Source organism: Gopherus flavomarginatus, chromosome 1, assembly GCF_025201925.1.
Source record: "Gopherus flavomarginatus isolate rGopFla2 chromosome 1, rGopFla2.mat.asm, whole genome shotgun sequence".
Taxonomy (NCBI): domain Eukaryota; kingdom Metazoa; phylum Chordata; order Testudines; family Testudinidae; genus Gopherus; species Gopherus flavomarginatus.
In genome coordinates this window covers 96,290,709-96,316,117 of record NC_066617.1, presented here as the reverse complement: position 1 = coordinate 96,316,117, position 25,409 = coordinate 96,290,709, and the positions used below count along the sequence as shown (strand labels likewise).

The 25,409-nt window shown below is 51.2% G+C and overlaps 2 protein-coding genes across 3 annotated transcripts in view; one reads left to right on the top strand and one right to left on the bottom strand.

The window, feature by feature from the left end:
- The window catches only part of SEPTIN3 (septin 3), a 324,031-nt gene that overhangs the window by 58,575 nt on the left and 240,047 nt on the right, over positions 1-25,409 (top strand). The gene's annotated exons all lie outside the window — the stretch shown is intronic.
- NAGA (alpha-N-acetylgalactosaminidase) lies at positions 897-24,358 on the bottom strand. 2 transcript variants are annotated; one of them, XM_050954430.1, is made up of 9 exons: positions 24,089-24,358; positions 11,233-11,410; positions 6,601-6,775; positions 6,150-6,327; positions 5,117-5,211; positions 3,991-4,152; positions 3,318-3,515; positions 2,577-2,720; positions 897-1,711 (listed from the first exon to the last, which is right to left on the bottom strand). In XM_050954430.1, exons 2-9 carry the CDS (start codon positions 11,385-11,387, stop codon positions 1,529-1,531), a joined length of 1,290 nt encoding a protein of 429 aa, XP_050810387.1. In that variant the 5' UTR covers positions 11,388-11,410; positions 24,089-24,358; the 3' UTR covers positions 897-1,528. The 2 variants fall into 2 exon arrangements, with proteins under 2 accessions (XP_050810387.1, XP_050810397.1); XM_050954440.1 differs by having other exon boundaries at positions 24,197-24,358.

Here is a 25,409-nt window from a genome sequence, read left to right as displayed (position 1 = left end):
AGACACTGTACACTGCTGCTTTCCTGCTGCGTACATTTAGCAGTGGTGTTTTTTTAAAGATGATGATAAGGCATAAATCAGTGGAGACTACTGTAAATCTCCACCCCATTCTGTGAACTAACGGAAGAGGCAGGCTGGGTGGAGCACAAGCCAGGGAGTCCTGTTTAATTTCTGCTCTGCCACTGATTTATTGTACAGCCTCCCTGTGCCTCAGTATCCAGCACCAGGGCACTACTAAGGCTCACCCAGGCTGGGATTCTGTGATGATCAAGCTCCTATTTGTAGGGCACTTGGAAGATGTTAAGTGCTAAATATGACTAATAATCTTCAGGTATGGGAGGGGTATTGTCCCCAGTTTACAGACGGGGAAACTAAAGCTTGGTCCACACCAATGGTCCTCAACTGATTTACCCTTGTGGGCCACATATGCAGCTCTCTCTGTGTTACATAGGCTGCATCCACACAATATACATACTACCTGTATGGCTGTGAGGATGTCACATGGGCCACAGCTGAGTGCTGATTGGGCCTTGGGTTGAGAACCACTGGTCTACACTTAAAAATTAGATCAACCTAGCTCCATCGCTCAGGGCTGTGACAAATTATATCCCTGAGCACTGCAGTTAGGTTGGTCTAGCCCCTGCTTTTGGCATGGCAGAAGAATTTATCCATCGACCTAGCCACCCGCCTCTTGGAGAGGTGAGATTAACACCACCAATGGAAAAGCCCCACCCATCAGTGCAGGAAGGGTCTACACGAGGATGCTGCAGCCCCACAGGTGTGCCACTGTAGCAGAGCTAGTGCAGACATCGCCTTTAGCAACTGCTGAGATAAGTGCAGAGGCAGCACTGAAATTCATGAGTTTCTAACACCCAGGACCCTGCTCTTGCTGCTAACACCCAGGACCCTGCTCTTGCTGCTGCACAATGCTGCCTCCTACAGGCGCTAATGGTTTTACGACTGGAAGGGGGTGAGTTCTAAGCGAAGGAAATGGTAGGAAAGTTCCTCCCCAATGGAACATGTGATTGCTGGTATAGCACTTCCAGGGAGACTCGCTCCTCGTGACAGGTAAGTCAGGGGTCAGCTCTAAGGCCCTACTGCAAATCTAGGGGAAATGACCCCTTCACCGAGCTATGCTACTGCCTTCAGCCCCTGCTACTCTAGCACGGGCTCAAAGCCAAGTGTTCAAGTAGCGAGAGTTATCAAATGCTCACAGTGGCCGTGTTCTGCACTTGCCTGGCACCATCCAGGGAAGGCTCTCAAAGCACTTTACAATCAGTAATGAATTAACCCTCCTCTCATGCCTGGGAGGGAGGTGGTAATTCTCCCTGGTTGACAGAGAGGAAAATCAAGGCACAAAGAGGTTATGTGTAGATCATTAGTTTGCGACTGTGAACAAGCAAAACGTCTGTTCCATGTAGTGATGGAAACACTCAGGGGAGTCGCTCCTGGTCAGAGAGCAACATGTACCCATCGGGGCTGGATAAAATCACAGCTGGCCCCCCAGCCTCTTCCTTTTTGATTGGCTTCACAGTGCAAATGGGTGGAAGCCCTTCCCCTGGGGGCGCTGTCTGACAAAGTCCAAGGGTTGATCCAGGTACATTGTGGGATAGAGGTACCACATGACTACGCCCGAGGGGTTAACAATGACAGTGAAGTTCTCTCCAGCCTTCAGGCCGCTGATGATCCCGCCGCTGTACACATCATGTGCCTGGAAGAGAGGTGGTTGTTACCAGCATTTGCATGGTGCCTCTCATCCCAAAGTATGTAAAAAAAACCTTTACTTCCAAGGCAGATGAGAGATCCCAGGAAGTATAGCCTGCTCTGGCAGGCCGAGTAAGCAGCTGTGCAGCGGGGCACAGTAACACTACACAACAAAGGCAGACTACTGTATCCAGCCCCAAGGGATTTTGATCAGAGGCTGCAGGAGTGGGAACAACTCCATTGAAAATACCCAGAGTCAGAATGATCCCAGGAAACCCAAGGCCCATGATAACGCTCCCCCTATCACCTCCTAGAAATCTCATCCACACACTGACCAGGCCTAACTCACTGTGGTCTGTGAGAGCCACGGGGACCACAGCCTAACTGCGAGCACACCATCAAAGTCCCAGAGCCAGGCTAGTCAGTGATTTGGTACGGTCGCTTGCCACCCAATCCCCACCCTGCCCCAGCACCATCCTGGAGTAGGAATAGGGGCAGGAACTTTGTAGCTGTTTCCCCACCCCCACAATGTGTAGGGCCCAGTTGCCTACATTCAGGACTGCAGCATTCAGAGTCCAGCCTAATCCATGGCATGACTGTGCCAGGGGAGGGATGAGTCCCAGCATGTATGATGGATGTAACTGGGTCTGTGGACTTGGCTTGTGGTCTCCAACAGTATTACGTGTTGTGTGAGGCTGAGGGTGGAAAGACAGGACAAACAAACTACATTCTGGGGAAGAGAGTAGGAGGGGGATTCCAGACTGCAAAGCATCGTGTGTGAACATGGGGGCTGGGCTCCCCACTCTGCGGGAGATAAGGGGCCCGCAGGGCAGGGGCATTGGGATGGGACCTGCTGTGCTTTCCCTGCTCACCTCGTACACGGCGCTGGCGGAGAAGTTGAGCTTGCTGAGGGAGGTGGTGTAGCGGTACGGCATGTCCGTCCGCCGACTGAGGAAGACCAGGGCACTGGCTGAGTGGGAAAGTGGGCGCAGGAACACCTCAATACGAGACTTCTCCTAGGGAAGCACAGGGGCAGCAGAAAGAGGGAGTTTAGGTGCATCTCCAGCTTCGCTGCACCTCTCCTTGCATCTGCCACCCATTCCCCCAAATGCTCATCAGCTCTTGGGATGGCTCATGAACCTGACATGGCAGGGGCCTGGAAGCAGCACGGATCACATCTCTTTGTTGGGCATGAGGTGCCTAGCCACACACTGACACATCAGCCATCAGCAGGAGGGAGTGAACTGAGGTTGTTTGATGGCCGCCCTCCTACCCACCAGTGGCCTCAGAGTCCCAAGATTAACACTTTCCAAACCAAGAGACAAGAAAGGGCATGGGAGGACAAACCAAGCAGCCGAGTCCGGTGGGGAGGGAATGGAAGAGGGGAATACTAGAACTGTTTAACAAGCAAGTCTTAGTTCAACCCTTCCCCTGGCGAGGCCTCCCCAATATTATGCTAACCCCATAAATCCTCAGCTAACCACAGCCATTCCGTGGCTTGGCTCGCCTGCACCCCTGACATCCAGCCAGTCCCTCTCAATGGCTTTCCCCCCCATCTATGCCCCTCTCCCTGGCCCTTATGCAGTTGGGTTCCCACACGTGCCCTTCTGTACCCTAAGGACTCTGCGTCCCTGGATTCCCAAGGGGTCCTGGTTGATTTTGATCATCAGCCGGTTCTGCAGAATCTCCCTGGAGCTGCGGGAGAGGGTGCGGAGGTCTGTGGACATGAAGAGTGGGGCGGCCAGCACCGTCCATAAGGCCATCTGGGATCGGGACTGTTCATCACTGAGGCCAAAGTTTCCAATGATCAGCTGTGGCACAGAGGGGGAGGAGCCAGACAGTGGGGTGGGGCGGAGGGGGAGAGAGTGGAAGAGCAGAAGGCAGAGGGTACACATTAGCAAGACAATTGCTGCTCCCAGTGGCAGGACCCAGCCCATGGAGAGCACTGGCATCCTGGCAAGCCCTTTCCCTCCTGCGCTGGTGGAGCATGCCCAGCTAACACAGTCGTAAAAGTGTCCAGCCCCATCTGTGCTCAGTGATGTTAAATATGTATTAATTAAAATACTAACATGTTTAAACCCCCACCTTGTCCCTAGTCTAGACAGGGCTTTTCAGGGTGGATGAGGGATGTGGCATAAAAGTTAGGCAGCTCTGGCAGCCTGCAGACCTGTATAGTGTGCCATGGGCTAATGAATTCCTGCTAGCCATGATCTCCAATTCTCCACCCTGCTTCTAGACAGGAAATCCCTGGAAACCCTCCTCTCCACCATCAACACCCGAAGTTACCATGTCTGGGTCATTCCAGTGGCCAGGGCCATTCACTGGCTGCAGCACATCCTGATTTGCTGAAAACCAGTCCACGATGGAAAGGATGCTGTTCCAGGAGTCCCGAATGTCACCATAGTTACGCCAGAGGTTACAGATGTCCGCCATGAGGGTGTAGTTCACCTGGAAGAGAACAAGGTGTACAGGAGGAGGAGTTCAGGTGAATGAGAGAGAGGGGGTGTGCCCACAGAGCTGTGGGATGCACTTTTGTCATGGGCGGGGGAAAAAATACCGCGCCCCCCACCCCGCCCCCCACGCTCACACTGTACTTATCATCGCTAGTTCAGAAGCCACCGGTGGGACTCACTGGGAACAGTTCAGAGAGCCTTCGTGGCCAAAAGGTGTTGATGGATTTGAGGGAATTCAGAGAAGTGCAACACCAAGCAACTAAAGGACGAGGTGCCCCATTTGTGGGGAAAGCTGAGCAGCCTGGCTAACCAGCTAGAGGCAACTGGGGGCAGGGGAGGGCACAATGAACATCCACGAGTACACTTGAAGGGTGTAAGCAATGGCGAGGGGGATTGTTCAGGGTGATCCAAAGGCCTAGAGTACAGATGGGGGCGGAATGAGAGTGCGCCAAGGGAAAGCTCATGCTCCACTGCGGAGGAGCCTCCCAGGGGATTTGGTGGAAGGCCAATCATTGGAGACATTTAAAACTGGACAGTGCTCTGAAGAATACATGGGTGGGGAATGATCCTGGGTTGGCTGGGATAGGGATCGACAAGAGGTGTCCTACAGGCCTCTTTTCCACATTTAACTTCAGCTATTCTCCTGCAGACATCGCCACTTTTCAGGAGTGTCCTTTTATATTAACAACCCGGTCCAAAGATTGGTACCACTACCCTTCCTCCTGCACCCCAGCCTGGAATCCTTCCACGTGGATCCACAGCCTGTCTGACAGCTAACAGTCCCTTTGGGAGATCAGTGCCTACAAGCCAATCATAGCAACTGGGGTGGGGGAGGGGTAGGAAAAGAAGGCATTAAGAATTCATGCAACGCTGAATAAAAGCTTCTCCCCAGGACAGTCTGTGCAGGACGATTACAGGAAAATCGAAGGAACCTCAGGATCTGCCAGAGCGAGCCTTACCTTGGGTGGAAGCCCTCCTCGATAGGCTGGCCAGCTACAGGAATAGGCAATAGGGCGGCCTGTTGCATTCAAGGCCATTGCCATTTTAGGGTAGCCTATGAGAGACAAGAAATCCAATTGGTCAAGAAAATGGCTGGCATTGACCGGAGGAAAACAGCAGCACTTTCTGGAACGATCACTCAGATGAACCTAGTTACATGGATTTTTAATGGGCTACTTTAAGAGACACACAAGTAGAAAGAAAGGGGCTCAGGGATGGTGGGGGGAGAGGAGAGGTGAATAACAGAAGCTGCCTTCCTTAAGAAATCAAATATTTGAGGGCTTCTCCACCCATACTCAGATCGTGAGGCTGAAACCTATCCCCCCACACCATCAGAACTGCCAAACCACCAGGTCCCCCACCAAAGCACAGACCCATCAGATAAGCCACTTTCCGGCCACCAATGGGATTTCTGTAGAAAAACAGCTCTGCCTTATGGCCAGTAAGGACAATCTCCCCCACGCTCCCCACGACAACATCCTATGCACATGTAAGGGTCTTCTCTGAAGGTTCTGTAGCCCCACTGTAAAGCAGGTATTTTGGACACCTTCTAAAATCTCAGCTAGGGATCTAGCTTGGAGGTGAAGATCCAGAATGGGAGGCACAAGGAAATGAACCTAACAGGACATAGGTTTGTGCCCGTTAGCAGAGAGGTTCTGAACCTTTTACCAAGCCACAGTCCCACATTCAGCCATTTCTGCACACTCCTCTTGAAACGTGCCACCAGCGTCCTCAGAGACTGCCCCAGTTCCCCAGTGGGTCATGGGAAGCACCATGAGCATCAGTGCAATGAGTTATGGAGATGGGGAATAGGAATCAAGATGGCAGCCCTGTTCCCCTGATACGTGCAACAGCCCCCATCTGGGGTGGCCCACAGGCTGCGAGAGCCTCTGCTTTAGCATAAAGAAAAAAGGTCTTCTCAGTTTCTCTGACACTGAGGACAGTAACAGTGGCGTGGCTGCAAGTCCACACAGCCTAGGAGACAGTCTTTACCCTGGGCCTGCTCCTCTTCTGATGAGTAGCAGCCATCCAGCTTCAGCATGTCCATGCCCCACTCTGCGAAGGTCAGGGCATCCTGTTCAACCCGGTCCAGCGTGGTTCCTGGGTAGCCACCGCATGTGTAATTGCCCATGTCTCCATAGATGCCCAACTTCAGTCCCCGGAAGTGCGCCTGTGCAAAGGAGAGGGGTGTGAGAGAGCCTGAAAGCCCCTGGCTGCCACTAGGGGCAGGTGTGAGTTTGTGGGGGGAGCATGTCAGAGTGGACAGTGCTTTAGCTTCTCTCACTGTGCTAGAGCGTCACCTTCCACATCTCTCAGGTCACGGACCTCATGCCTCAAGGCCACAAGATGTGATGTGACTGAAATAACGAGAACCCACCCTGCTCCCCAGCCCCTGCCCCTTCCCTCTCTGGATCCTGCCTTTACACCAAAAGAATCAGCTCACGTAATCTGCCAAGGCTTTGATCCCACTGGGAAAACGCTCAGGATCTGGGATCAGTTTCCCCGTTGTGTCCCGCTTCTTCGCCATCCAGCAATCATCTATGTTCACATACACGTAGCCCAGCTCCTTCCAGCCATCGTCAGCTAGACGATCTATCATGTCAACGAAAAGCTTCTCGCTACCTCGGGGATGGGGAGAGAGAGAACAGGCTCAGGGCAAGCAGAGGTAACAAAACAAACCCATTATTAATAACACTTAGCACCTGCTCCTGTTTATCCCCAAAGGCTGCTACAAAACCCATGGAGTCATTCAACCTGTAACCAAGATGGAAAAGACCTTTTAGGTTCCATCTTCCCCTGTCACTGCCAATGCAGGGGTCTGGTCTCCACGGCAGAGTCTCAAAGGCTTTGTCCAGTCCAGTTTTAAAGGACTCTAGCAATGTCCACTTCTCCTGGGAGTCTATTCCCTTGTCCACCAGATGTCATCAATAGGAAAGGTTTCCTGTTATTCTTCCTTGTAGCTCGCAGAGCCTGAACAATTCTAAATCTCTTATCTGTCCCCCGTGACTAGTATCTGAGCCCCTCACAATGTGCAATGCATTTATCCCCACCACATCCCCGTGAGATAGGAAAGTGCTCTTATCCCCATATTGAAGATGGGGCAACGGAGGCTCAGGTCACATACAGAGTTCATGGGGAGCAGCAAAATGAACCTGGGGCTCCCAAGTCTCAAACTAGTGCTGTGACCACTGAACTATCCTCCCTCTCTTTACTCGCCTTGCTGTCTACATCCTTCATGCGTTTGTCAATAGAAGCTAGATCTCTCCCTCAGTCCTCGTGGCCTGTGCAGACACACAAATTTTGTCCATTCGCTCTCTCCTTTCATGTCATGTCCTCCAACTCCATCAGCAGGTTTGTTCTTTAAATTCTCTCCAGTTTCTCAATCTCTCTCCATTGAGGTCCCAGAACAGAACACGGAATTGTCAGTGGGGACCTCATGAGGCCTGTAGGGAGAGGGGCTAGCCCCCTCCCTCATTGGCCATGTGACCTCCACCTGGAGTTTGTCAGCTCCTGGACTCCAGACTGAGCCTTGGGGGCCCTACCAAAAGGGCTATGACTCATATTGCTGCCAAAGTCCCTTCACCCCATTCCCAGCTTGCTTGGAGCTAGGGGAGGGGACAGAAGGAGTTAGAAACCCCTACTGGGGACAACAGGGACTTGGGAGGCTTCTGCATGAGGTGATCTGGGTCTGGAGAGAGACAGTGAGCGCGGATCAGGGAGTAGCCACTGAACTCCCACTGCTGTGAAACTCTAGTTGCATGGATTGGGTAACTGCAGGGACCAACATACAGAGAGAGATCGATCCAACCCCACATGTGCTGCCAAGAGGCAGCTGAGACCAGGAGGATTCCAGGCCAGGGAACAGCGAGCCTGGCCAGAGTCTGGAGAGCACCCTGTCCCACCCAGAGGTGAAGAAAAAACGTGAAGGTGACTTTTATTGAAGTCAGCCAATGCCACAGTGCTGGAACACTCCATCTCAGGACACACAACCTCAGCCTAGCATCTTCCTTGGGAAGAAGGGGTTGGAGGAGTTAGAGAGTGTGTGGAGGTGGGGAAATGGCTTATTTATCCATGTTTATCAGTTAGTTAACTATAACCCATTCCTACCCCAGATCCTAGCTTCCTGTTCCTAATAAAGTCCCCCTTTGTTATGCAGTTATTTCTGGTGTGCCATTCCTTTGCTGGGATTCGTTTTATTTACTCTATTGTCCCCTGCGTACTGGGCTTTCCACCCCTTGCCAGCTAGTAGTATGGTCACTGATTGCTCAAGGGCTGGCTCCCCTGTGGACCTGGCACAGCAAGGAGTCACCTGAGTGGAGACACCAGGAAGGAAAAAGCCAGGCAACGCAAAGAGAATGGACAAGCTCCAAATAATGGTGATTGATGGAAGAAGAAGGGGGCAGGGGGGCTTTGTCCATCCCTCCGGGGGAGTGGCTACAGTTATGATTTGTATTACAGTAGCATTCAGAGACCCCAAGTAGGACCAGGACCGCAGAGTGCTGGGAGATGGTGCCCATGCAGAAGAGCTTGGCGTCTGAGACAAGCTGCTGTGAGGGGGTGTCACAGAATGACCACAGGGAGGGAAGGAGGTTGTGCGAGAGTCACAGTGACAGGAACATAGGATTATATAGACTAGCTAAGTGAAAAAAAATACATGGTCGGGCTCATTTATATTATATGTAAATCAGCAATCCCGGCGGGGCACCAGTGCTGTGATGTCTCTGCATGCTCAACTCCAAAGCACGAGTCCTTTTGCAAACACGCCACACTGCAAGATCATCATCCTCCACCTACCCTGACTGTCAGCAGGATCAAAGAGCGAGAAGGGGAGCCAGGGAAATGGCTGCTTGATCATTTTACAGGGCCGAGAGGGACGGGCTGACAATGTTTCAGACCTCAGGCTGGTGCTACAGAATGCCCTTTGGCCTTTGCTTTAAGCACAGTACATCTTGGTGGCCTCAGCACAGAAAGGAGCAGCATCCTGATTCACCACAGTGTGGGAGCCCTGGTGTGTTTCTGCTGCTGGAGAGAAAGGAAGCATTGTCCCTCCCCTCCAAAAAGAGTGTCTTGTTTCTATGGGAGATGTTGAAAGGTCTGCTGAGATTCCATACACTGGACAGGAGATTCCCAAATTAGGTTTGACATTTCCATGAATAAGAACAGCAAACACGGAGACACCAGCTGGAGTACAATTAGGAGGGATGTCAACCCTGTGGCTTCAGGTCATACGTGGAACATCCCATCCCTCCTGTAAGGAGAAGGCCATTGTCTGCAGCCATATTGTAAGGCCTAAAGCCTAAGGCCTTCGTCTGCAACCAGATTAAAAGAGCAGCCGAGCCGCAGCCATTAGCTGAGAAGCAGGAAGTCACATCCTCACACTCCATCTAAATTATATTAAAACAATGTAATATCAGGCTGTTAAGAAGGCTCTCCTGTCCTAATAGCACCCACCATCACCAGATAAAGAAACAGATCTTAAGATGATTTAAAAAAAAAGGCAAAAAACCTTAGTTTGATAGCATCCCGTCTGTCAAGAAATCACTTAGCAATAGTTGTGGTTGTGAAATCTTAATTTCTTTATTGTTTTGTCATTATGGTCCCCACTTCTCTATCGTTTATCTGTATGGTCTCTGTGTGGTTCTTTAACTGTTTATGTTTGTTACATAATTAATTTTGCTAAGTGTAAATTAAGGTGGTGGGGTAGGATTGGTTAAAGAATTTTGTTACACTATGTTACGATTGATTAGTAAAATTTTTGTACAATGATTGGTTAAGATATAGCTAAAAAGAACTCAAATTTCACTATATAAACTGGAGTCCAAAAGGAAGTTCTTTGGGAATCAACTCCAGGACACAGCCCCAAAGATCAGAGCTCCCAGACCTCAACACTCGGCCAATGACACCATGCAGAAACTGGAGTCCCCCAGATGGACCTGATCCTTACTGGCCATCAAGAAAAGTTCTTCTGTCTTACTGGGAGTGGTGAGCACTGTATGTGCAATGTGTGCATTCTGTTTTTGGTGATTGTTAATAAATAGAGGTTGTGTAATATATTACTGTAAAAGGCTCTTTCACTGGTAAAAGGTCCTGCAGAAGTAGTATACACCCGGAGCCCTATGTACTGGGAAAGGGTGTGGGTACTTAAACTGACCAGGTTAGTTACACCCTGAGCCCTACGAACTGGGTAAGGATAGGTGCTTTTTGCCTGGAGCCCTACAAATTGGGAAAAGGTGGGGTGCCCTAACGTGTGTAGGCAACACTCCCCCCAGTTGGGGCCAGGAAGAAGTATCCCTCCAGGATGTCATATTGCACAATTAGGTGTGTGCTGACAATTTTAAGTCTTCCTCTGAAGCATGAGATGTTGGTGCTGCTAGCGGTGGGAGACAGATGAGATGGATCAGTGTACTGACCCAGTGCGGCAATTTCCATGTTCCTTCAATGGCTTTCACAATGTTTTAAAATTACTCTTCATGGCACGGAGATGTGATGGTGCAGGGGTTAGCGATCTGTGCCTCACATCTGACTTGAGTCATGAGTGAAATGAGTCTGGTTCTCTCACCTCAGATCCTCCCAAGCAGGATGCTATCGCACAATCTAGCTCCTGCTTCTCTGCAGCCTCCCCAAAATGTCTCTGCTCCAACCCTCTACCTACCACCTATGCCTTTTATTTCTCCCAGCTGCCAAAGAGCTGGTGGGGGACTCATGTCCAGGGACAGAGTCAGTGAGGGGTGGGGAGGAGATAGGACATGGGAGGGATGGACTCTGACCGAGGTATCTCTGAATGGTGGGGGAGAGGATATGAAGTGGAGGGGGATGCTGGTGCTGCTTGGGGTGTCTCTACCTCCCCCTCTACCTTCGTTCTCCAAAGCACTGAACCCAAAAGCTATTCAAACAGAGCATTACAAAAAGGTGAGGCTTTAGCCCTTAACATGCAGAGGGGAAGCGTGGGAACTCCTCATGGTGCCCTCAGCTGCAGGGCGAGGCAAAAGTAGGGGCAGTTTGCCTTTTCTCTCCTCACACCACGTCGTCTCCACATAGAACTTCCAGATGCAGCCCCTGGCGTTGCCTCACTCACCTGATGCAGTTGTCAGGGTCTGTCTTGCAGTCAGTGTTGCAGCGAAATCTCTCCCACGCCAGCCAGCCCATCGGGGGCACCCGCATGAGTCCATTCTCCAGAGACAGGGCACAGGCCACTAGGGCCAGGCCAGAGACAGAGGCTGCCAACTTCATTGCTCTGGAGTGAGGGATAAATACTGATAAGAGAGAGACAAAAATCTTTCAGTGGAAAGAGCCCTCTTCCGCTTCAGAAATCAATGAGGACCACTCGGGGGATCCTCCCTCTGCAGTGCGTCATTGAGCAGGTCACAGGGCTCCACCCACCCATCCACCACAGACTGTCCATGGAGAGGAACATGATGAGATATGGCATGTCCAGCCCATTCTCCCAACCTAGCTTTATGCAAATCATGGCCCTTTGTTATCAGCTTCAGGCCACCCCAGCCTACCTATCTATGTAGGGTTCTACAGTGGCTCTAGTTGTTAATCACCCCTCTCTGCCTTTGTTTACCTCCGAGGGGAGGTTGTATCATCCCCTCATTACTGCATTAGGGTTCCTTCCATAGCCCCACTTCCTCTACCCTCTAGTCCAGCTGCCTGAGAGCGTTGTCATTGTTCCTCCACAAACCCCATCTCCAGTACAGCAATCCATGAGTAACCCAGAGCCCTGACTGTAATTATGCATGTTACTACACCACCTGCACCCCAGCATCCCACCCATATGGCCTCCTAATATTCTACCTATACCCCACTATACCATCACATACTGTCCTGCACCCCCAAAACTCCAGAGTAAGATACTTCCATCCTGCCCCACACATCCTTCAAAGCACCATAGTGTCAGGTCCTCCTCTCAACGACTCATTCCGGTTTGCACAGCAATCCTCCTGCATTCACTCCATTACGCCCCATGCACTCCAGTCTGCCATAGCAAAATGGCTTAGTCCAACGCCCCGCCTGTCCCCACAAGCACCTCCGTGGTGACAGCTGCACCCCAAAGCACCGCAGTATCCCTACCCAGTGTACTGCAGTGCCATTATCCACTAGCAACGGCCCAGTGCACTCAGATGTCCTGAACATACACTCGCCACCAGCCCCGTAGTTCAGTGACACCCTCTCCCAATATCCTCTCTGAGCTGGACCATTGGCTTTGGCTGCGGTGAACTTTTTGTTTCTGCTGTCCTGGGGGGGATACCGTGTTCTCTGGCTCAAGGCTGTAAAGCCTTTCTGCTCCTGGGCCACAAGTGTGATGGGAACAAACACGTCATCAAAATCTCAACCACAGGGTAGAACGGATATGGGGCAGAGGAGGGAGTGTGTCTACACAGCACATTAAGCCCAGGCTCTGACCCAAGTTTGAGCCCAAGCCCCACTTCTGTCCACACACAAGCCAGTCTGACTTGAGTAGCAAGCACTCAGCGCCTGGGTCCTAGGGCCCTGCTAGAGGGATGGATCAGAGCTGGGTCCTGCTGCGACTCAGGTCCAAGCCCTGTTATTTTGCAGTGTGGACACAGCTCAAGCTGCAGACCTGAGTCAGAAGGTCAGCGTAATGCAGTATGGACACATTAGCATGGCTGTGAGCCCCGGGTCCAGCAATTGTAAGCCCAGGTTTATAATGCAGCGTGGGTTCAAGCATTTAACTACACCCATTTACTTGGCAGCCTCAGTCCTTCCTGGTTTGGCTTGACTTTTTCTAGTCTTTGATCCTCACTTCTGCCTCTGGAGACCTTCAATAATAGGTTGTGTGGAAGAAATATATTTGCTTTGGCTTGCACTGTGTTTATAGTCAGATCCTGCTGCTTATCTGCACAACATCTTCCAACTGTGTCCTTCCCTCTCCATTCCCACTGCCAAGGTATTAGTCCTGCTCTAGTAATCTCTGTTTTGGCCATAGCACCTTCCTCTTTAGCCATCCCCTGCTTCCTCCCTCCGGCCCATTTAATACCTTGCTGCCAGGATAGTCTTCCTTCCCTTCTGCTGGCCCCAAGTCCCTCCCCTCTTCTTGAGCCTGCAGTGATATCTCCTCATGTTCCACATACAGCTCAAATGTCTCCTTGCTCTCCAAGCTCTCTAGAATCTGACTCCACTTCTCTCATTTCCTGTTCCTACGCACCCTGCCCTGCACTATGCTCTAGCCATTTTTCCCTCCTGACTGTTCCTTTTGGGTGTGCTGGCACTCAAAGCTAAACAGAGGGTTTTGGAAGGCCTGGGGCAAAATCTGAAACTGAGGCCCTCCCTTTAAAAAAAAACAAAAAAAAAAAAAACAAGACCGCCACTGAAGGGCAGTCCAGGGGGTAGGGATGGGTTAGATGGGAGTCCACACCGCACTCACTCTACAGCAGTGGTTCAGCTCCTGCCCCATGGGGTTAGGCCCAGCTCCCCACTCTGGGCATTGTGACCTGGCACATGGGATCACCGGGCCACTCAGGTTTGGCCCTCATTTTGGAGGGGCCACCAGGCTAAATTCCATGGGTGGTACTGCAACCCCCCGGGGCCAGGTCTCAATGCCACTCAGCTCTCAAACAGGCGCTCGGGGCAAACTGCCCCTCTCTGGGTGGCCCTGTTAAAACTGGGCCTTTTCCTAAATATTTCCCAGGACTGCTCTCACTGGTTGGGCTACAGTGGCAGTAGCGCTGATGGGAGCACTAGTACAGACAGGCTGCCAGCCTTCTAACCTTGTTCTGAGCACATCTACATAACACAGTGCTTCACTCACGGAAAGAGGTTCTAAAGGGCTTGCATCAGGCGTTTAAAGGTGGTTGTGGTTGGAAAAAGTGCAATGTTGTCAAGTCGTGCAATTTTATTGCAACTCTTGGACTGGCTGGTGCTTTCCTTCAAGCCCCAGCTCCTGAAGTCATGTGATGATGTGAGATGCTCAGCATTTAAAAAATACAAACCCTATGGTTTCTAACTTTCATGGTTGTGGAAAAAAGCTTGAGAACATGACCCCCTAAATGCTATATCCCACAAAGACAGAATGAACTCCAAAAGGTATTACTTTAAAAAAAACCCTGATTTAAGCCAATTGCATGATCTTGGGGGCCTACCTCATGATTTTGAATGCTTGGGATTGACAATGTTGAACATACATGATTGTGTAAAAATGGTACTGTCTTCCTCATCTGCTCCCTGTGGATCGCCTACTCGTCTGTTTATGTTAACGTTAAAGACAAATTGCAGGTGCTATTTGCCCGAAGTCCAAAGCGGGGATACAATGTAAAGCAAAGCAGCAGCCCTGGCACTGCTGGGGAATACCTCTAGCATAGAGGATCCCCCTGGCCAGCCAAGAGCTGGCTCTGCATCTCCCCACCTTTGGTGCAGGAGAGCAGCAGGGGCTTTCCTACACCCTAGATATCTATCAGTTGCCACAAAGCCCACAAGCACTGTGAGATCCAGAGCACAAGGTAAGACAGTCCCAAGGGCTGCTTAACCTGCATGAGAGGCTGAACCAGCCCCCAGAAGCTCCAGAATAGGGCAGGGTCTAGCTGCTCCCCCTTGCACTGGATTCTCCGCCAGGCCAGGGATGACTCAGGGCCTGTGTTTGCAATTCAACTAGGGGAACATCCATCCTGTCAGTGGCTGTTCGGTAAGGAACTGGAAAAACAGAGTGGCCAGGTAGTCATACTAGAGGTTCGCACACTTCCTTGCTCAAGTAGCCAAGCTGTGTGTGTAATCCACATGCAAACGAAGGCCCAGCTTGGTAGGAGCTGACTGAAATGGATGGGGAAGGGGCCTGGCTGGAATTGGGGGGCTGAGTGGCCTCACTAGGGGAGGGAACAGCTGGAGTGAGGAAGGGGCCTGGCTGAGTGTACAACTCAGCCTACATAAGGAAGGAGGTGTGTGACTAACTCGGTTTGTTCTATGCGCAGGCAGCAGCTTGCAGAGGGACCTAGAGCTTCCTCTGCCCGCAGTACCAAACGGGCATTCTGTGGGCCTGATTTCAGTGGAAATGAGGCTTTTCTGGTTTTTACCCAGCTCACTAGGGTTCCACCCATCAATACCTAGCACATTCCACGAAATTTTAGAATTGGTCTGGTGCAGTTCTCAAAAGTGACAAAGAAATGCCATCGAGTGAGTGTAGCACCTTGTAGCGTTTGCCCAGCTAGAAAGAGGAACTTGGTCTAAATAGTACAGAAAGGAGAAGCTGGGGCTGAAGTCTGGACAGCTGCCTCTAGGCTTCCCCTTTCTGTTTAACAAGATATAGATCTAGTCTGGAGATAAGAAATCAAATCTTGAAGTGGTCACAAGTTCACAGAGAGACACACAAAAAAGAGAGCAGGGAGATTACAGCTGTACAGATGGTTTGTTTATTTTTTTGTAACTTTAGCTGCAGACACCAGGGCAACAGACACATTATAAATACCTAGATAACTAAGACAGAATCAAGCATTGCAGGTCTCATTACTCCCTGAGGAGATGGGTCCATATTATGAAAACCTCATTCACTTTAGCTCTAGTCAGCACTGGTGAGGCCTCAGCCGGAATACCATGTCCAGCTCTCGGGGTTTGGTTACACTTGCAGGTGTGCAGCGCTGGGAGTTACAGCTGTCTTCGTACAGCTGTGTAGGGAAAGCGCTGGAGTGTGGCCACACTGACAGCTACCAGCGCTGCAGTGTGGCCACATTTGCAGCATTTGCAGCGCTGTTGGGAGTTGTGCATTATGGGCAGCTATCCCACAGAGCACCTCGTCCCATTTTGGCGCTGTGGGTTGTGGAAATAGGGCGGAGGGTGCAGGTCATTCTGCTTCCTGTCCCAACGCCCTGTGATGCATCGCTTCACATCCCAGCAATCCCTGTTTTTCCGTCCACATTTGGCGCCATCTTGACTCTCTCAACGGTTTCTGTGCAGCGTGATTTCTGTGGGAAATGGAGCCCGAACTGCTGAAGAGTATGGTGACGAGTCTTGCCAGCACATCACGTTTGGCAGTTGAGCTATTCCTTAAGATCCAAAGTGATGAGGAGTTTGACGATGATAGCGAGTCGCCTGACGCGTATGACACTAAATTGCTTCTGGCATTCACGGAAATGCTCAGCACCGTGGAACGCCGCTTTTGGGCTCGCTATTCCACATCTAGGCATGCATGCATTCAGAACCCTCCCTCCTCTCCCGAAAAACTTCCATCCTGAAAATAAAAGCCGCTTACCGGGAACCCGCTTCTCTGTTTGTCCTCCACCAAGTACCAGCTACTGCGACTGGCTACCTTCCTCCTGGCTTGAGAAGAGCTCCTGGCTGCATGCCCCCAGGGACTCCCAGGTGTCTCCCCCGACCCCAGTACCCTCACTCTCTGTTTCCTCCTTCCCTCCCCCCTCGCTCTGAAGTGTCCATCGTGATCCTCGGATTGGCGGTGGGGTCACCCCCAAGTATCGCGTCCAGCTCTTTGTAAAAATGGCAGGTCGTGGGAGCAGCGCTGGAGCAGCGGTTTCCCTCGCGGGCTTTGCAATAGGCACTCGGCAACTCCTTCACTTTAACCCTGCACTGCAGAGCGTTCCGGTCATGGCCCCTTTCCAGCATGGCCCTTGATATCTGCCCAAAGATATCGTAATTCCTACGGCTGGAGTGCAGCTGGGACTGCACAGTTTCCTCCCCCCAAACACTGATGAGGTCCAGCAACTCGCCATTGCTCCATGCTGGGGCTCGTTTGGCGCGTGGAGGCATGGTCACCTGGAAAGATTCACTGATTGCACTCCACACCTGGCTGAGCAAACAGGAAGGGGATTTTTAAAATTCCCGGGGCATTTAAAGGGTGGGTCACCTGAGGCCAGGGCAGTAGAGTTCGAACTGATGAGCAGAGTAGCTGAACAGGCATTCTGGGATACCTCCGAATACCTCTGGAGGCTAACAACAGCGCTTTTGCTGGCCACACTGGCAGGGCAGCGCTGCATCACCAGCGCTGCAGTCGTTATTCCCCAGGCCGAGGTGGAGTACAGCCAGCGCTGTAGCCAGGGAGATACAGCGCTGTATGTGCCTTGCAAGTGTGGACGGTGAGTGAGCTGCAGCGCTGTAAAGCCACCACCAGCGCTGCAACTCTCCAGTGTAGCCAAGCCCTGAGTGCCACACGTTAGGAAAGATGTGGACAAACTGAAGCGAGTTAAGAGGAGAGCAACAAAAATGATAAAGGGTTTAGAAAACAGAGGCCATGGCTACACTGGAGAGTTGCAGCGTTGGTGATGGGGTTACAGCACTGAAACTCATTCTGTGTCCACACTTGCAAAGCACGGCCAGCGCTGCAACTCCCTGGTTGCAGTGCTGGCTGTACATCTGGTCTGCCTGGGGTGTAGCGATTCCAGCGCTGGTGATCAAGTGTGGACACCAACAGTGCTTTTATTGGCCTCCAGGGTATTAGGAGGTATCCCAGCATACCTTTTCAGCCACTCTGCTCATCGTTTCACACTCCACTGCCCTGTGCTCAGGTGACCTGCCCTTTAAATGCCCCGGGAATTTTAAAAATCCCCTTCCTGTTTGCTCAGCCAGGTGTGGAGTGCAATCAATCAATCAGCGACCATGCCTCCATGCCCCAAACGAGCCCCAGCATGGAACAGTTCCGAGCTGCAGGACCTCATCAGTGTTTGGGGTGAGGAAGCTGTGCAATCACAGCTGCGCTCCAGCCATAGAAATTATGATACCTATGGGCAGATATCAAAGTCCTTGCTGCTAAGGGGCCATGAACGGGACGCGTTGCAGTGCAGGGTAAAAGTAAAGGAGCTGCGGAGTGCCTATTGCAAAGCCCGTGAGGAAACCGCCGCTCAGGAGCTGCCCCCACAACCTGCCGTTTTTACAAGGAGCTGGATGCCATACTTGGGTGTGACCCCACTGCCAATCCGAGGAGCACGATGGAGAGTTCAGAGCAGGGAGAAGTGGGGGAGGGTGTAGAGGAAGCCGAGGGTGAGGCTACTGGGGTGGAGGGAGACACCCCGGAGTCCCAGGAGGCATGCAGCCAGGAGCTCTTCTCAAGCCAGGAGGAGGCTAGCCAGTCGCAGCAGCTGGAATTTGTTGGTGAAGAGGAAGCAGAGGAGTGTGTTCCCGGTAAGCAGATTTTATTTTTAGGATGGAAATGTTTTGTGAGAGGAGGGTGGGGGTTATGGCTGCCTGCATGCATACCTAAATGTGGAATAGCCCATTGATTTGGTCTATCACGTCTCTGTAATCGGCCTCGGTAATCGCTTTAAAAGTTGCAGCCAGAGCGTGGGCAATGTGCTTGCGCAAGTTTATAGGAAGAGCCACTGTGGTCCTTGTCCTGGTCAGGCTAACTTGTCCGCGCCACTGTGCCGCGAGGGGTGGGGGGACCATTGCTGCACACAGGCAAGCTGCATAGGGGCCAGGGCGGAATCCACATTGCTGTAGAAGACCCTCCCTCTCTTCCCAGGTAACATGCAGCAGTGATATATCTGGCAGTAGAAAATCCTGTTGAAAATGTAGTGATGATTGTTCAGTGCAGGTCCCCAACTATCTGCCCTCTGCTTTCCCCACTGCAGGTCCCCAATTGTCTGCCCTCTGCTTTCCCCACTGCAGGTCCCCAACTGTCTGCCCTCTGCTTCCCCCAATGCACAGAAACCCCAGGCCTCAGGCAGTTCCCCTTCCCAGGTGAAGTCACGGCCGAAACACTCACCCTATTGCTCGCCATGCCTTCGCTGCCGTGGCCTCTCTGTGCTATGTTAGGTATGTGGGAATGATGCTACAAAAAGTCTACAAACTCCTTCACTGTGGTAATAAACAACGTAGCCTCTGTATTAAATGTTTCTATTTATGTTTTTTTAAGTGTCCTTGAATAATCCAGCCCTATCACCACCTGCGCGAAGACTACAGAACTTGAGGAAAAATCCTAGAAAATCAAAAGAAGTTTTGATCAAAGCAGTTATGAATCAGTATGCCACAGACAGTAAGAGGCTGCAGGACTGGAGAGAGAAAATGCATGAGTGGAGGCAAACACAGAGCAGGAGAAAGGAATTGGCTACCAAGAAAAGCACAAAGCAGCTGATAAGCCTCCTGGCTTGCCAAACTGACTGTATGCAGTCTCTCATAGCCATGCAGGCAGATCAGTACCGTGGTAACCCCCACCGCTCCCAAAGCTCTCTCCCTCGTTCCCCAGTGTTTGCACAAAACACCTTTCTCCAGGAGCCTGGTTCTTACCACCATCAGCTGCCCCCAACACCTGTACGTTCACCTACCAGCCCTAAGAACTACAACCCTTACCCTATGCACTCAACCCCCATCATGATGCAGCATATTAATCCTGAAGTGCAGCAGGCATTGAACAGCAATCCAAGCAGGACATATTCAAACCTCTGAATGTACAGTTCAGCACCCAAACCCCCTGCCCTTTTATGTACTGTATTTTGAAGAAATGATTTCCTGGCTTTTAAAACATTTTTTATTATTGCAGAAAGTGAGAAATACTGTACCCCAACCAGCCCTGAGGACTACAACCCTACCCTATGCACTCAACCCCCATCACGATGCAGCATATTAATCCTGAAGTGCAGAAGGTATTGAACAGCAATCCAAGCAGGACATATTCAAACCTCTGAATGTACAGTCCACCACCCTACACCCCTGCCCTTTTATGTACTGTATTTTGAATAAATGATTTCTTGGCTTATAAAACATTTTTATTATTGCAGAAAGTGAGAAATACTGTACCCCAAGGGAAAAACGGGCACAGCAAAGGCACCAAACATTACTGTTGGCTTTCAGCCTCAAATTGCTCCCTTAAGGCATCCCTAATCCTTGAAGCCCTTTGCTGGGCCTCTCTAGTAGCCCTGCTCTCTGGCTGTGCAAATTCAGCCTCTAGGCGTCAAACCTCGGAGGTCCATTCCTCACTGAATCTTTCACCCTTCCCTTCACAAATATTATGGAGGGTACAGCACACGGATATAACAGCGGAGATGCTGCTTTCCCCCAAATCTAGCTTCCCATAGAGACACCTCCAGCGCGCTTTTAAACGGCCAAAAGCACACTCCACAGTCATTCTGCACCGGCTCAGCCTGTAGTTGAACCGGTCCTTGCTCCTGTCGAGCTTCCCTGTATACGGTTTCATGAGCCATGGCATTAAGGGGTAAGCGGGGTCTCCAAGGATCACAATGGGCATTTCGACGTATCCTACTGTGATCTTGCAGTCTGGGAAAAAAGTCCCGGCCAGCAGCTTCCTGAACAGGGCACTGTTCCGAAAGATCCGTGCATCATGCACCTTTCCAGGCCATCCTGAGTAAATGTCAGTGAAACGCCTACGGTGATCCACAAGCGCTTGGAGAACCACAGAGAAACACCTCTTGCGATTAATGTATTCGGATGCCAGGTGGGGTGGTGCCAGAATAAGAATATGCGTCCCATCTATTGCCCCTCCACAGTTAGGGAAACCCATTTGTGCAAAGCCATCCACAATGTCCTGCACTTTCCCCAGAATCACGCTTCTTCTTAGCAGGGTGCGATTAATGGCCGTGCAAACTTGCATCAACACTATTCCAACGGTCGACTTTCCCACTCCAAACTGGTTCGCCACCGATCGGTAGCTGTCTGGAGTTGCCAGCTTCCAGACTGCAATAGCCACCCGCTTCTCCACTGGCAGGGCAGCTCTCAATCTCGTGTCCCTGCGCCGCAGGGTAGGGGCGAGCTCAGCACACAGTCCCATGAAAGAGGCTTTTCTCATCCGAAAGTTCTGCAGCCACTGCTCGTCATCCCAGGCTTGCAGGACAATGTGATCCCACCACTCAGTGCTCGTTTCCCGAGCCCGAAGGCGGCATTCCACGGTGCTGAGCACGTCTGTTACTGCCACAAGCAATTTAGTGTCTTGTGCGTCAGGCGAATCAATATCATCGTCTGACTCCTCACTGTCACTTTGGAGCTGAAGGAATAGCTCCACTGTCATGCATGATGTGCTGGTAACATTCATCAGCAAGGTCCTCAGCAGCTCGGGCTCCATTTGTAACAGAAATCGCGCTGCAGACTCACAATGGCGCCAAATTGCTTGGAATGTGTAGCAAAGCACCACGGGGCATTGGAACAGAAAGCGGAAAGACCCGCACCCTTCCGTCCCCTTCCCACAAGCCACAGCGTCAAAATGGGATGAGGTGCTCTGTGGGATAGCTGCCCACAATGCACCACTCCCAACAGCGCTGCAAATGCTGCAAATGTGGCCACACTGCAGTGCTGGTAGCTGTCAGTGTGGCCACACTGCAGCGCTGGCCCTACACAGCTGTACGAACACAGCTGTAACTCCCAGTGCTGCACAAATGTAAGTGTAGTCATACCCCTAATCTATGAGCAAAGGTTAAAAAACTGGGCATGTTTAGTCTTGAGAAAAGAAGACTGAGCAGGCACCTGATAACAGTCCTCAAATAAGTTAAGGGCTGTTAGAAAGAGGACAGTGATCAAGTGTTCTCCCCAGCCACTGAAAGGAGGACAAGAAGTTAACAGGATTAATCTGCAGCAAGAGAGATTTAGATCAGATATTAGGAAAATCTTTTTAACTGTAAGGATAGTTAACTGTAAGGGAGGTTGTGGAATCCCCGTCATTGGAGGTTTTTAAGAACAGGTTGGACAGACGCCCGTCAGCAGGGATGGTCTAGGTATACTTAGTCCTACCTCAGTGCAGGGGGCTGGACTAGACAACTTCTCCAGCCCTACATTTCTATGATTCCATTAGAATTTCCACCCAGGAGGGCCCACACGGAGTAAAATAGCAGGGGAAGGGATGCTCCTTGTCAGGACCAAGTTGTACTGCCAGACCTGTACGTTCAGTACGTTCAGGTTCTCAACGTCACAAACTCTTCCCAAAACATGAAGGAGAAAATGATTTATACCCTATTGAGATGCTGGGCTTATACTGAATGCTAAAGAAAAGTGGTGTGTAGGCAGCTGCATTTGTCCTGACAATAAAAAGTAAAGAGAAGCAGAACTCCTCTGAGGTCTGTGGCTGGAGCACAGGACCGGCTGGAGACATGTCTCTAACTTCTGCCACTGACATGCTGTGTGATCTTGGGCACATCTGTCTGGCCCAGATCCTCTGGCATCACTTTCCCCCATCTCCAAACTGGGACAATAACAATGTTGTCCACATTTCTCTAGTGCTTTGAGACCTTCAAAGGGAAGGCAGTACAGAAGTGAAAAGTGTTATTTTTTATTGATAAAGAGGATGTATTAAAGAAAGGACTGGGATGTGGCCTGCTCTAAAAGCTCAGGATCATCTTCTTGCTTTGATCTGTGCGCAAAACTCCAACGGATATCACAATATGATCATGGAGATGCTGAATGTGCCCCCTAAATTCTTTAATACAACTGAATGTTCATAACACTGCTCCTTCCTAGGGGCCCCAGTCCAACACCAGGGAAATCAACAGGAGTATTTCGCTTGACTTTAACGGGCACTGGATTTTGCAATCTCCCCTAAGATAAAACTGGGAGAGATTCCCAGAGATCTGAGGACGTTGAGGACCCGACCTTGGGGAAACAGTAGTAATCTAAACATACTTACAATGAGGGGATAAGAAGCTCAGAGACCTGGTGAAGGGGGACATAGAATCTTTAACTTTTAGTTTACTTGTCCCAAACTACCCCCAGGTCAGTAGCAATTGCAAGTTGTTACCATCTGATGGCTTTCCCTGAACTGCGTGGAGCATTGGAGGGTCTCAGGCTAGCTCCTACTGGGACAGATTGCTCATGCTGCAAAAAATCACCCACACAGTTTGCGGTCTCAGCAGAGCTCAAGAATTAACCAGGTCTAGAGTCGAGTGAACTACTCATTATGAACAACATAATGAATGAATTTGATAATTGCTGAAACCAGGATCAAATTCATTTCAGTTATTCATTATTCAGGGTGTGTTACTGGTTCCCCAAGTCACATGGGATGGTTTATGCTCCCAACTCAAAAGACCAAAACTTTAACAACAAAATTCCAACTCCACCACAGACTTCCTGTGTGACCTTGGGCAAGTCACTTGGTCTCTCTGTGCATCCATTCCCTATCCATACAATGGGGATGCTAGCACTTCCCTACCTCACGTACATTAAAGATGGTGAGAGATTCAGATACTAGGGTGACAGGGGCCATATAAAGAGGGTGAACACTCTTGACACCAACCGTGATCCCCCTTGTCTGCATCTGAATTTGAGTGTTTACATTAGGAGCAGCCACTCCCCAACATTGTGCAAACAAAAACCGACTCCAAAAATGTTAAACAAAGAGCCAGGCAGGGGACGGGCTGAGAGGAAAAAGCAATCCAGAGCTGGGACAAATGTTTGTGAATCATTTTCCCTCCAATCACTCAGTACTAGATCATGAAAACTAGGTTATTTTTCACCTTTAGGACTGGCCCTGTCTTGAAGTACATTAATGCAGGAAGCTGGGTCAATATGCCCTGTACCTACTCTGCAGGTACACTGGGCTCCTGTGCTAGTCAACTGGCACACTTCACCAGGGGAACAAAAGGAAATCTGAATGGCAGGATGGTATTATTGCACCTTATCAACAGAAAAGGAACAGTCCCTGGATAGGAATTGACCATAAACCAACTCCGGTCTCAGACGGGGTGGAACACGGCACAGTCCGTGCTAATGGAGCAGTCTGCATCTAGGACCCCAATTCAAACTCATCAACCACAGGAAACTAAAGAAGCACATGGCTGAGCTCTGCGTAGGCAGAGATGGAAAGCCGTAGCTGCCGAACTAGCAACCCGAAGTCTGCAGCGCCTCATCCTGCAGGATCCCAAGGCACTTTTAAGGTTGTACAGCCAGAGCCCCCACCTACCCCACTGCCAAGCAGCCGCCTTTGGAGCGAAGGAACAAGGAGCACCAGCCCTCCGCCCCAGCGCCGCAACCCCCGAGCGCCCGCCGCCCGCGGAGCCTGCCCAGGCCCCCGCCTGGCGGACCGGCTCACTCACCCGGGCGGAGAGGGACGGGCCAGGCACCAGGATCAGCTGCAGCACAACTGAGCTTCCAGCCTGGCCAGGAGAGGGCGGGCAGCCACGTGATCCCCAGCCGCTGCTCACCTGACCAGCCAGTTCGGTGACTTCGGGAAGCCGGGCGGGCCGCGCGTCAGCTGTGTCCCGCAGGAGCAGCCGCGGCCGCTCCCGGTGCGGGTGGGGAGCAAGGACGCCCGCTTCCCGGCCAGGGCAGGCTCCAGGCCCCAGCGCGCCAAGATTGGGCGGCTCCGGTGGCGCATCCGCAGGGACGCCTGCGGCGGATCCACCGGAGCCGCGGGACCGCCGAGCGGCAGCGCGCCCCCCGCTGCGTGCCACCGTGCTTGGGGCGGCGAAATGGCTAGAGCCGGCCCTGTTCCCGGCACCCAGTAGGAGGACTCGGAGGCAGAAAGACAACGCACTCCCCATAACCCTCCCCTTCCCGGTTCCGCATACGAGCGTCATAACCTTGAGCGGGCAGCCTGGCTGCTCAGGACAGCAAAGGTGAAAAATCGGGATGGGGGGTGGGGTAATAGGCGCCTATGTAAGGAAAAAAAAACCCCAAATCGGAACTGTCCCTATGAAATCGGGACGTCTGGTCACCTTGCGCGGAGTGTGATTGCTGAGCCTGTGATCAATGCCCTGGAAGAAAGGTGTGTTGTCAGCCTGGGCACACAGTATTTACTTCTCTAGAGATGATTGTGGTTGTAAAGGCACTGGTATTATAGTTGTAATATGGTAGAACTTAGAGACCAGGGTTCCACTGCATCAGGCCCTATTGCATCAGGCCCTATACTCACCTTGTGTCTACACATGCGCAGTCGTCCAGTGGTTACAGTACTAGCTTAGGACCTGAGAGACCCCATGTTCGATTCTTTCCTCTGCTAGACTTCCTGTATGACCTTGGACAAGGCCCAGATCCTCAAAGATATTTTGGTAACAACAATGGCAGATAGATGCCTAAATATCTTTGAAGATCTGCACGTTAGGCATTCTCTACGCTGCCACTTACAGAGCTAAAACTTCGCTCGGGTGTGAAAAAACACATCCCTCAGCGATGCAAGTTTCAGTGCTGTAAAGTGGCAATGTAGACAGCGCTACAGCACTGGGAGCTATTCCCCTTGCGGAGATGGTTTTATTACAGTGCTGGGAGAGCTCTACCGCAGCTGTCTAGACATACTCGAAGTCTCTCTGTGCCTCCAGGGGCACTGGAACAATTTTTATACTGGGACCCAGAGCCATTGAACCCAACTGTAAACCCTGTATATAATGGAAGTCATTTCAAGCCAAGGAGTGTGGCAGC